Here is a 13,420-nt window from a genome sequence, read left to right as displayed (position 1 = left end):
TACTATTAAGAAAATCTTGATAATTTATCTTTGAAAAGGAAACTTTTCTCTGAATTCTTATATATATGATTGTGGTTTGGAAATGACTTATAAGTAATAATGTGGTCATTGTATTTTAAAGTTGGGCTAAATGATGTTTATCTCACTTTCTTTCTCTAGATCAAAGAATGTTCAGAAAAAGTAGAATTGGTTCATGGTAAGAAAGCTGGACTAGTAGCTGATAAGAAGGAATTTAAACCTGTGCCTGGAAGGACTACTACTTCAGGGGCTGCAGGAGATAAAGACACAAAGGACATTTCAGCACCCAAACCAGGACTCTTAAAAAAGGCACCTACTGCTAAGGTTAATAGATGGTTTAAAAATGAGGATTTAGTAAGGTAGAGTTTGAGTCTGAGGTTCATGATTATTCTTCCAGTCTGACTTCATTTGAGAAATGAGTTCATTGGCCACATTGAAAATAAAGCAGAGCATGTGTTAATGAAGACATATATTCCAGAAATATATTTGGCTTACAGAGATAAAAATTACAGGAGTGCATTTTTTTTCCAAAAAAAAAATTTATGGTAAAATATGCATAACAATATTTACTATCCTAACTTTTTTGGGGGGACAATGCTAGGGATTAAACCCAGGGTTTCTTACGTGCTAGGCAAGCACTGTACCACTAAACTACATCCTCAGCTTTTTTATTTTATTTTGAGATAGGATCTCCCTTAGTTGCTAAGGCTGGCCTCAAACTTGCAATCCTGCCTCAGCTTCCCAAGTCTCTGGGATTACAGGCATGTACCACTAGGCCAGCTGTCTTAGTCATTTTTAAGTATACTGTTCAGTAGTATTAAATATTCATAATTGGTGAAACCATCATTACCATCCATCTCCATAACTGAATTCTATACCTATTAAACAATAATCTGTCAAACCCCCTTTCATCACCCACTGGTAATCACCATTCTTCTTTCCCTTGTTTGTTTGTTTTTGTGATGCTAGGGATTGAACCCAGGTCCTTGAACATGCTAGGCGAGTGCTCTACCACCAAGCCACATCCCCAGCCCTTTTTTTCTGTTTCTGTTATTTTGGCTATTTTAGATACCCTTTATTATGTAGACTCATCAATATTTATTTTTCTTTTTTTCCTTGTGGTGCTAAGGATCAGACCCATGGCCTCACCCATGCTAGACATGCCAATCTACCACTGAGCTACACTCCCAGCCTCAGTATTGGTCTTTTTGTGACTTATTTCATTTTGCTTAATTAATGTCCTTAAGGTTTATCCATAATGTATCATATGTCAGTATTTTGTTCCTTTTTAAAGCTGAATATCATTCTGTTGTATGGATATGCTACATTTTACTTGTCCATTTATCCTGAAATTTTGATCAGCATTTCCCTAATGATTTGTGATGTTGAACATCTTTTCATGTGATTATTAGCCATCTTTCTTTCTTTCTCTCTCTCTCTCTCTCTTTCTCTCTGTCTCTCTCTCTCTCTCTGTCTGTCTCTCTCTCTCTCTCTCTCTCTCTCTCTCTCGTTGCTTTATCAGTGAGCCCCAGTCATTTTTGTTTTGTTTTGTTTTAGTTTTTTTTTAAAAATTTGGGCTGGGGTTGTGATTCAGGGGTAGAGCGCTAGCATGTGTGAGGCCCTGGGTTCGGTCCTCAGCACCACATAAAAATAAATAAATGGGGGTATTGTATCCAACTACAATTAAAAAATGAATATTTAAAAAAAATTGAGACGGGGCTAGGGCTATAGCTCAGTTGGTAGGGTGCCTGCCTAGCATGAGTGAGGCAATGGGTTTGATCCTCAGCATCACTTTATAAAAATAAAATAAAGGTATTGTGTCCATCTACTCTAATTAATATATTAAAAAGTTGAGGCAGTCAGCCTCTCAAGGGGCTGGGATTACAGATATGTGCCATGGCTGAGGATTTCAATTTTTTGATGAAAACTGGACAACTGTATGTAGTGGAACTTTGGGGGCCAGGGAGGTGGGGGGAGAATATTCAAATATTTTTAGATTTTTGTTGTAATATAGAGTGTTAACCTTTCCTCTTACTCCCTAAGAAACATTCAATAAATTCCTACATTTTCTTTCATGAAAAAAAAAAAAAAATTGAGGCAGGATCTCACTAAGTTGCTGAGGCTAGCCTCAAATTTATACTTCTCCTATCTCAGCCTCCCACGTTGCTGGGATTACGTCACATGCTCCACCATGCCCAGCTTGGAGAAATATATATTCAGAACCTTTGCCCATTTTGATTTAAGTTGTTATTTTATATATGTTTTTAGATGCTGATGGGCCTTTATTTTGGTGATTTATTTATATGTGGTGCTGAGATTTGAACCCAGTGCCTCACATGTGTTAGGCAAGTACTCTACCACTGAGCCACAACCGCAGCTCTTTGTGTTGTTTTTGATTGTTTAGTTTTAGGAATTCTCCCATATATGATTTCCAAATATTTTCTCCCATTATTGGGTTGTCTTATTTGGTGGTTGGTTATTCTGTTGATTTTTCTTGGGTACTAGGGATTTAACACGGGGGCAGTTTACTACTGAGCTATGTTCCCAACCCTTTTTCTTTTTCAAAAAAATATTTTCTTAATTGTTAATACACTTTTATCTTATTTATTTATTTATATGTGGTTCTTAGAATCAAACTCAACACCACATATTAATAGTCAAGCACGCTACCACAGAGCTGCAACCCCTGCCCGCTCCCAACCCTTTTTATAATTTTTTTGAGTTAGAGTCTTACTAAGTTGCTTTGCAAGTCACTGAGTTGCTAAGGCTGGCTTTGAATTTGAAATCCTCCTCCCTCAGTCTCCCAATTTGCTGGGATTATAGGCATGTGCCACTGTGCCTGCCTTTCATAAAAAATTTTAACCACATAGAAATGGATGGGTATGGGACTGTGGATATAGCTCAATTGAAAGAGTGCTTGCCTTGCTTGCACAAAGACCTGGGTTCAATCCCTAGCACAACAAAAAGAAAAGAAAAGAAAAAGAAAAAAGAAATGAATGGGTACTTTGACATGATTGAATGTATATTTTTTAAATTTTTTTAGTTGTAATTGGACACAATATCTTTATTTTATTTATTTATTTTTATGTGATGCTGAGGATCGAACCCAGTGCCTCACATGTGTTAAGCAAGCGCTCCACTGCTGAGCCACAACCCAGTCCCTGAATATGTTTTTTTAAAAATATGTGTATATATACTTGTATATACACATACACACACACACACACAGATGTACAAATAGCAGTAGACATACCAAAGCAAAGACAGCATTGTGCTTAATAATGATGAAATTCTGGAGATAATCCTATTGAAGTGAGAAGAAATGCTTGTTAGTACCTTTATTATTTTATAGTGACTTCATATTAACTAAGAGGTATTAATTAAGAGGAAGTGAGAGGCAAAACTGTCATTTTTATAGCTCGTATAATCATATTCTTAAAACTCAAAGCAAGTCACCTAGAAAGAATTCTAAAACAAGAAGATTCTATAAGAAATTTATCTTCAACATAAGTGGAACAGTAAGATTTCTCATGAAAACCGTCTGTTCTTTTGCAAATTATATAGATCTATTATGAGAAATAAGTATGTTCTCCTAATATTAAAGCACTTTGGGATTAAGTATTGAGTAAATGTTATAACTTAGAGACTGTCCTGTACTGGTATAAGAAGAAATGTAAAGGCATTTAAAGACATCAGGATGTCATTCTCAAATTAATCTGTAAATCTAATACAATTCCACTTCATTATTATTGTCTCATTTATTTAACTACTTATTTTGAATTAGAGGTTCTTAACATGCAGTGTGCAGATTATCTTTCTATCCCCATGAGTGGTCTTCAGAAGGGAGTCTTTATGCCCATGAAACTGAGCATGAAAAAGTTTATTTTCGGGTAATTTTCATTTTAATCATATTTTCTGTGAGCATGAAAAAAGTTTATTTTCGGGTAATTTTCATTTTAATCAAATTTTCAGAGGGTTTTATGATCCAAAAAGTTTAGCAGCTACTTTCTAAACCTTAAATGATTTAATTTTTTTAAAAATTGCATTTAGGCTGGGGGACCACCTAAGAAGGGGAAACCAGCTGCACCAGGAGGTGCAGGGAACACTGGAACCAAGAACAAGAAAGGACTGGAGACCAAAGAAATTGTGGAGCCAGAACTCTCGGTCAGTATGATGCACTGTGCCTCCAAGCTGGGAATGTTGAGACATATTGAAGATTCTCAGATAGTATAGCATATCCATGGGAGTGTTCTTTAAGTTTTATCTGGGGTATTTTTGCATTCTTGCCATCTGTTTCCTTAAGCAGTTTATAATTTTGACATATTTTTGTGTCTTACAGATGGAAGTTTGTGAAGAAAAAGCTTCAGTTGTCCTTCCCCCTACCTGTATACAGCTACTAGACAGCAGTAACTGGAAGGAAAGGCTAGCCTGTATGGAAGAGTTCCAAAAGGTAGATACATAGGGATAAGTATACTGTGAAAGAAAATTAAGATAATGGGGAAATAATGAAATCCATAATGAAGAATGTATTTTAATTACTGTGTTTTACAAGCAACAAACATGTTTCATAGTATTAAGTAATGAGATGGGTTTTTTTTTTTATTTTGTTATTTGTAGCTGTTTATCTTTCAATGTCTTCATTCAATGACTTCTATAAGCAAACAGATCTCTCCACTTAAGCCATTCCTCATCCATTTCTGTATTTACCCACTGTGTCATCATTTTTTAGTGGTATAGACATCATCTGTTGGTAGAAAAAACTATCAAAAACTAGTGTTGAAAAACTTCATTGTGGCTTATTTTGGCATGTACTGTGATCCTCATGAGAGCGAGCGTGGAAAAACTGAAAGCGCAGTGGGACTTGAGGCAAGAACCTTACAGTTTGGTATCTGCCACTTGTGTGATTTAGACCTAAATTTGTATGTCTTTGAAATTTAATGCTTAACTACTTCTACTACTTCACTATATTTTTAGGAAAATTAAGTAAGATAAAATACATATGAGCAATTTCTGCCACAAACTAAGCAAATATGAAAACTGTTACTGTTACTTTCCTTGGAGCAAATTATTTGAGAATTCCTAAAATGTAAAATCGAATAATTTCAATGAATATAAATATAATGGCCATGTACCACGTATCCATTATTTCTCATTAAAAAACATTAGAATAGAAGTAAGCTCCCTCTTTTACCCTCCTCAATTCTATTCCCCTTCTTCCTTCAAAGGTAACCAAGTACTAGACTTTGGTATTTGACCTTCCTTAGTAACTAATATTTAACCCTTAACTCTCACTGTCTTATTTATTTCAAGGCTGTTGAACTAATGGATCGTACTGAAATGCCATGCCAGGCATTAGTGAGGATGCTGGCCAAGAAACCTGGATGGAAAGAAACTAATTTTCAGGTATTTTTTTAGTTGTAAATTTAATGTTTTTTATTGAAGTAATTTCTATTACATCATCCTGTGGAGGTGAAACTTATATAAATGGGAGTTTATCTATAACACTATTCCCCTTAGCCTACCTATGTTTCTTCACCTCAGCCAGGACAGTCATCACCACAAAGGCTAAATATATTCTGATAGATTCTCATCCTGCCATCTTTCCCTCATACTGCCACTTTTTTTTTTTTTTAAGAGAGAGAGAGAATTTTTTTAATGTTTATTTTTCAGTTTTCGGTGGACACAACATCTTTTTTTTATTTTATGTGGTGCTGAGGATCGAACCCAGAGCTCCTACGCATGCCAGGCGAGCGCACTACTGCTTGAGCCACATCCCCAGCCCCCATACTGCCACTTTTAAAACTCTTCTTCATGGAGCCATCTAGATAAGTGAAAGGAGGACACCTGATTTGAGCCAAACCCTCCTGGTTAAATCCATAAGGGATAATTTTATTTAAAAAAATATTTTAAATATATTTTTTAAATATTTTAAATATACGTATACTTTAAATATTTTTTTAGTATACATGGGCACAATATCTTTATTTTGTTTATTTTTATGTGGTGCTGGGGATCGAACCCAGTGCCTCACATGTGCGAGGCAAGCACTCTGTCACTGAGCCACAACCCCAGCCCTTTATGTGTATGTGTATATATATATATATTTTTTCAGTATATATTTTTTAGTTGTAGTTGGACACAAAGGTATCTTTATTTGTTTATTTATTTTTTTGTGGTGCTGAGGATCAAACCCAAGGCCTCACATATGCCAAGCGAGCGCTATATGGCTGAGCCACATCCACAGCCCCTATGTGTATATTTTTAATAACAACTTTATTGAAACTATAAAATTCACTGTTTTGATTGATTGATTTTGGTACTGGGGATTGAACCAATAGGTGCTACTACTGAGCTGCATCCCTCCAAGCCATCCTAATTTTTTATTTTTAAGATAGGGTCTCATTAAATTGCTCAGGACCTCACCTAAATTGCTGTGGCTGGTCTCAAACTTGTAATCCTCCTGCCTCAGCCTCCCAAATTGCTGAGATTTTAGGTGTGAGCCACCACACCTGGATAAAACTCATTGTTTTGAGGTATACAGTAGGGTTGTTTTTGGTTTGATGGGGCTTTTTTTTTTTTTTTTTTTTAAGAACTAGGGATTGAACCCAGCAGTGCTTTTCCACTGAGCTACATCCCCAGCACTTTTTAAAAATTTTTAACTTTTTAAAAATTTATTTTGAGACAGGGTCCCACCAAGTTGCTTAGGGCCTCACTAAGATGCTAAGGCTAGCTTCAAACTTGTGCTCTTTGCTTCGCCTCCTGAGTCACTGGAATTATAGGCATGCAGCACCATACCCAGATCAGTGCAGTTGTTTTTAGTATATTCACAAACTTCTGCAGCTCTACTTTTAGAATGTTTTCATCGCTCCAAAAGAAACCTCATACTCAGTGGCAGTCATTGTCTAATCCTCCTCAGTCTCAGTCTCTATAATTAATCCGTTTTTGATCTTTATGGATTTACCTCTCCCAGACATTTTATATAAAGTAATAATACAATATATGACCTTTTGTCTGGCTTATACTTAGCATAATATTTTCAAATTTCATCCATATTGTAACATGTGTTAGTTCCTGTTTTTTTTTAATTGTCACATAACATTCCATTGTATAGATATACCATAATTTACTTTTCCAATCATTTGCACATTCACATTCAAATTTTTATGTTTTTAATTCTTTTGAGTATATACCTAGGAGTAGAATTTCAGGGATCATATGATAACTCTATTTAACATTTTTTTTGCAGGGGGCAGGTACCAGGGATTGAACTCAGGGACACTCAACCACTGTGCCACATCCCTAGCCTTTTTTGTATTTTATTTAGAGACTGGGTCTCACTGAGTTGTTTAGCACCTTGCTTTTGCTGAGGCTGGCTTTGAACTTGTGATCCTCCTGTCTCCTCCACCTTCCAAGCCACTGAGATTATAGGCATGTGCCACTGCCCCTGGCTCTATTTAATTTTCTGAGGAATTGAAAAAACAGTTTTCCAAAGTGATTGTATCATTTTTACATTTGCTCCAGCAATGTGTGAGAGTTCTGTTTTCTCTACATTCCCACCAATAAGTTTTCTTCCTTCCTTCCTTCTTTTCTTCCTTCCTTTTTTCCTCCCTTCCTTTCTTTTTCTTTCTTTTCATCCTAGAGAGTATGAAGTATGATCTTGCTGTAATTTTGATTTGCAGCCTCCAAAGTCTCTGCTCGGTTGGCTTAGTGGTCATCTAGTGATTAGACAGATTTCCTTAAAGGCCTTGAACCAATTATGTCTTCTACCTTTTGCCAGGGGTGTGTGTGTATGTATGTTGGGATGTGCCTTGAGTGCTCCAGAACTTTTAAAACTTCTTCTCAGCCTTCTCTTCTTGCTTATGCAGGGCCTGAAAATCATCCAGAAGTAAGATATTAGGGCCCTTTCATTTTTTTTCTGTGCCCACACACAGCCTTGAATATGTGTAGCATCATCTAGATTCTTGAGAATGTATAGAAGCTTTCAAAGTCCTCTGTAGACATCTTATTCCCTAAATCTTACTTTTAAGATGTTGACCAAGGTCCCTTGCCTCAACTGGTATTGCAGCTGCAGGCAGCCCCAACAGTAAATATTGAACAGTTGTTACTAATTGTTTTCAACAAACTCCCTGGGAATAGCTCTTTTTCCCACTGAATTAGATAGTCGGGTCAAATAACAGGTCCTTAAAATGGGGCTTTTCTAGGATACTGCCAAATTAGTCAAATAATGATAGTCATTATTACTTTTTGAGGAGCTTCAAACCTGGTCTTGCCTCCAGTAGTAGCTACACAATTTTAGGTTTTCACAGTTACCATATTTATAAGACTATGGTTTTGAAGACTACTATGGACTGGGAGAGGAGGATGTGATGAAGTTATTAAATCTCCAAAAAGCTCACTTTTCTTCCTGATATCTTGGTACCTTTTCTTTAAATGTTCTTTTTAGTGTTTCAAACCTTTAGCTAATTTTCAAATTTCTGAAAGAAATTTTTGAGACTTATTTTTTTTTTAATGTAAGACATAAAATTACCTCTTTTCAGCGGTTCTTATTCTACCTGTCCAGAATTCACACCCAAGACAACTGCATTTTAAAAGAGAGTGCTTGTTACCTAAATGGATCTATAGTTGATGGAATTCCATGCAGCTTAAAAAAGTAAAGTTGAAATATTTAGACAGCACAAAGGGAATTATTTATGAACAAAGGGGTCTTAAGTCCCTTACATTGTCATCCTACTAATTCCTTCCATTTGTCCACTCAAACACATCTAATTTCCCTAAAATCTCCCAAGTTCTGTGTGGTATATGAATGAACATATGAGAGTTGTAGGGTTTTTGTCAACAACTCTAGTCATAACTCTAAGCTGTACAGTTAGTTTGGTCCTTTCTTATGTATTTTAGAATGTATAATCAGGTCAATGCAAAAACATAAGAGGAGGAGAATATAAAAATTAAAATTTTTCAGTTTATAAACTTGCCAGTTTTTGAAACATTGAGTGGTTTGAGTTTTATTTGTATTTTGTTTGTTTGTTTGGTTGGTTGGTTTTTTTCCCTCTCTTCCTTGTCTGCTACTTTAATAGGTGACAGTAAAGGGTAAAAATTATTTTTCTTGTTTAAAATTCTGATTTTATTTTTATTGTATTCTCAACTGTCCTTAACTATGTTACATCATTAGGCTGCTGTTTAAATGAATAAATGTCTTTGACTTACTCATAACTTTATGATATTTATCCTTTTCAGGTGATGCAGATGAAGCTTCACATAGTTGCTTTGATTGCCCAAAAGGGAAATTTTTCCAAAACATCAGCTCAGATTGTTTTAGATGGCCTTGTAGACAAAATTGGAGATGTAAAATGTGGAAACAATGCAAAGGAAGCTATGACAGCAATAGCTGAGGCTTGTATGTTACCATGGACTGCTGAACAGGTTAGTAGTAACACAAAGCTCTTTCCCCAAGTTAATTTTTTTTTTTTTTTTTTTTGGGCACCAGAGAAATTTAAACCCAGGGGTGTCACAACCACACNGGACCAGGGATTAAACCCAGGGGTGTTTAACCACTGAGTCACATCCCCAGTTCTTTTTATTTTTTTTTTAATTTTGAAACAGGGGCTAGTGGCTGGCTAAGTTGCTTAGGGCCTTGCTAAGTTACTGCGGCTGGCCTTGAACTCCTGCCTCAGCCTCCCGAGTTCCTGGTATTACAGAAGTGTACCATCACTCCCAGCAAGAAAACCACTTTTATCCTTAAAAGTCTGTATTGGCTTGTGTTCTATATTTTTATATCCATTAACACAGTCCTCTGAGTTATTTTTCCTTAAGTGTTAATAACTATTCCACAGAAAAGCCATTTCCAAAGATTTCTACTCAAATGACTTTGGAAGTTGCTACATATAATCACATTTGTTTAGAGACCTACAGGGCAGTTTGGTATATTAAATACTCTCAAAAATCCCACAATGGAAAAGATTTTTAAACTTTGTTTTTTTTGTTTTTTTTTTTTTTCTTGAGCCACATCCCCAGCCCCTTAAACTTTGTTTAATCTACTATTTCCCAAACTTACTTGTACATAGAATTCAGTTGTTTATTTTATTTAACAAAATCTTATGTAGCTTCCTTTATCCAAGGTTCTTTTTAAAACCTTTTAAATAATAATTTGATTTAAACCTTATAAAAATCACCTACAGTATTGTGTTATGCTCAGTTATAAATGAGGATACTGAAGACTGAATGCTTAAGTTATCTGCCCTCATCATAGCTAGGAAAGTGGCAAAGCCAAAGTTTGAATCTAGGCATTCTGGTTTCAAGAGAATGCTATACTTGATATACTGTGTTGCCTTTCTTTGTGCCTTGTTACTTTTTATAACAGACCTCTTAGTGTGTTTTGATTCTACTTATGGAAGATACTCTACTACTCGAGAATTTACCATTCAGTTCAATTATCATTTAATCAAAGAACTATTCAATGTCAGTATCTCTGGAGTTCTCACAAAGTCCAGGTTATTGTTATAATTCCTTTTTAAAAAACTTTCTCTTTTTTTTTGGTTTCAGCAGTGGAGATAGAACCCAGGGTTGCTTTACCATGGAGCTATATCCCTAGCCCTTTCAATTTTTATTTTGAGATATGGTCTAAGTTGCTGAGGTCCTCACAAAATTGCTGAGGCTGGCTTTGAACATGCGATCCTCTTGCGTCTGCCTTCTGAGTCACTGAGATTATAGGTGTAGGATAAGAGGTTAGATGTTTTCAACTTGGTATAATCTGAAAGAAGAACTGGCACACATAAGAGCATTACAGCCTTCTGTAGTTCTGTTCTGATTGGAAAGTTATTTTTTTTGTGTTTTCTCTGGCAGTGTAAAAGTCTTGTTTGCTGGACACAGTGGTACACACCTGTGTTCCCAGTCCTTGTGAAGTCTGAGGCAAAAGGATTGTAAGTTCCAGGCCAAACAGGGCAATTTAGCAAGACCCTGTTTCAAAATTAAAAGGGCTGGGTTATGGCTTAGTAATAGAGTATCCTGGGTTGAATGGCAGAGCTGGGAGAGAGAATTAATTCATAGGGTATTGAATAATCCTGTCAAGAAATTATGGTTTAGACATAGATTGTAGAGGTGTAAATGTAATGACTCAGCATATATTTGGAAAATAGAACTGAACAGGATATTAAACATAGTGAGACACATCAGGAATTACTCCAAGGACTCAAGAGTAACCTGAGTAATTAGAAGAATAATGTGACTCTTTACTGAGTTAGAGAACTCTGAGATTGGGGGGTAGACAATCAGGAGTTTAATTTTCATGTACTGGATGTCAGATGTCTGAGACATAGAAATGTCATAAAGTAGATGGGTAAATGAATCTGGAGTACATGAATGAATTCAAAATTGTATTTAAGAGTCTTAATTAAGCATAATGTGATTTTTCAACGTATAGATAGTATTTAAAACTTACTTTAAAGTGAGAGTAGATGTAGATGAAAACTTCACCCAAGGGATCCAATCCCAGAGTCAGTCTATAAAACTCTATTGCTCTATTGAGTCTTCTGAAGGTTTCATTTATTTGTTTTCAATTTCTTTTTTTTTTTTTTTAATATTTATTTTTTAGTTTTCGGTGGACACAATATCTTTATTTTATTTTTATGTGGTGCTGAGGATCGAACCCAGCGCCCCGCGCACGCCAGGCGAGCACGCTACCACTTGAGCTACATCCCTAGCCCTTGTTTTCAATTTCTAAATGTTATTTCTTCTTATAGGTTGAATGTCAAGGCATTCATTAGCAATGTGAAGACTGCTCTAGCTGCAACAAACCCAGTGAGTATATTCTGGCACACGTAAGGGCATTACAGCCTTCTGTGGTTCTGTTCTGTTCTGATTGGAAAGTTTTTTTTTTTTTCTTTTCTCTGGCAGGCCGTGAGGACTTCTGCCATTACCCTGCTTGGCGTGATGTACCTATATGTTGGTCCCTCTTTGCGAATGTTCTTTGAGGATGAGAAACCTGCACTGTTATCCCAGATAGATGCAGAATTTGAGAAGGTAAAGATTCCACAAATGTTACAGTCCATTGGTGAACTTGAGAATCTCATTCATTAAGGCTAAACTTTTAAACCTTTGGAATGAAGAATATATATGTATTTGCTTTTATGTGCACAAAGTATCCTTGAAAATGTGCATAAGAAATTGATTTTGTGAAGAGAACCGGGTAACTCTGGTATAAGATGAGATATTTTTCTCTTTATATTCTTCTGTACTTTTGAAATTTCAAACATAGTGAGCATACTACCTATTCAAAAAGTACACAAAATAATAACTTTTTTAAAAAAATGTAAACTAAAGCAAGGCACCATGGTATATATCTATAATCACAGCTACTTAGGAACTGAGGCATGAAGATTGCAAGTCCCTGCTCAGCCTGGGCATCTTAACAAGACCCTGGCTCAAAATTTTAAAAAGGGCTGAGGGCTGGGGATGTGGCTCAAGTGGTAGCGCACTGGCCTGGCATGCGCGGGGCGCTGGGTTCAATCCTCAGCACCACATAAAAAAAAATAAAATAAAGACGTTGTGTCCACCGAAAATTAAAAAATAAATTAAAAAAAAAGGGGGGCTGAGCTGCTTAGCATGCATGAACCCCTGGATTCAGTTCCCAGTAATGCCAAAGGAGGGGGTGGCAATTTGTGATTAAGAAGTCAGATTCTAAGAAGTTTGTGTGTGAGGATCTATGGGTTTGCCCCAACACTACACACACACACACACCCCATATATATATATGGGGTGTGTGTGTGTGTGTGTGTGTGTATATACTATGTAAGTAAGTATTTTGACAGAATGAGAAAGTTTGACATAGGCACCTTCCCTAATCTGTTTGTTTTCATATTCTTCATCAAGTTCATTTGCTTTATTCATTTTTGCATAGATGCAGGGACAAAGCCCACCTGCTCCAACCAGAGGGATTTCCAAGCATAGCACAAGTGGTATAGATGAAGGAGAAGATGGAGATGAACCAGAAGATGGAGGCAATGATGTTGTCGATCTTTTGCCAAGGACAGAGATCAGGTTGGTTTCACCCTGTGAATGATTTACTTGATTCATTGTAAATCATTGTGTGTGTTTGTGGCAATGGAAATTGAATCCAGGGCCTCGTGCATGCTTAGTAAGTACTATATCACTGTGCTACATTCCTAGCCCTTTTTATTTTATTTTGAGACAAGGTCTTGCCCAGTTGCCTAGGCTGGCCTTGAGCTTTGTGATGTTCCTTGGAAGAGTTCATAAGAAATTGATGATTTTGTGAGGAAGAAAATTGAATAACTCTGATGTAGAACTGGGTAACTTTGGAGACTTCAGCCCAGATGGGACTACAAACTGTTATCACTATGCCCAGTTTCAGTTCATTGTAAATTCTTTTTTTTTTTTTTTTTTTTTTTTT

General features: G+C 36.1%; 1 protein-coding gene across 1 annotated transcript in view; it reads left to right on the top strand.

Moving 5' to 3' along the window:
* Ckap5 (cytoskeleton associated protein 5) overlaps positions 1 to 13,420 on the top strand; it is a 102,944-nt gene that overhangs the window by 56,593 nt on the left and 32,931 nt on the right. Inside the window, exons 13-21 of the mRNA XM_048788216.1 lie at positions 160 to 342; positions 4,069 to 4,182; positions 4,358 to 4,468; positions 5,329 to 5,421; positions 9,253 to 9,558; positions 10,858 to 10,934; positions 11,754 to 11,811; positions 11,908 to 12,033; positions 12,911 to 13,050. Coding sequence (XP_048644173.1) covers positions 160 to 342; positions 4,069 to 4,182; positions 4,358 to 4,468; positions 5,329 to 5,421; positions 9,253 to 9,558; positions 10,858 to 10,934; positions 11,754 to 11,811; positions 11,908 to 12,033; positions 12,911 to 13,050 — 1,208 coding nt within the window. The remainder of the gene's footprint in view (positions 1 to 159; positions 343 to 4,068; positions 4,183 to 4,357; positions 4,469 to 5,328; positions 5,422 to 9,252; positions 9,559 to 10,857; positions 10,935 to 11,753; positions 11,812 to 11,907; positions 12,034 to 12,910; positions 13,051 to 13,420) is intronic.

The sequence above is a fragment of the Marmota marmota genome, unplaced genomic scaffold, assembly GCF_001458135.2.
Source record: "Marmota marmota marmota unplaced genomic scaffold, marMar, whole genome shotgun sequence".
NCBI lineage: Eukaryota > Metazoa > Chordata > Mammalia > Rodentia > Sciuridae > Marmota > Marmota marmota.
This window is presented reverse-complemented; position numbering and strand designations above follow the sequence as displayed.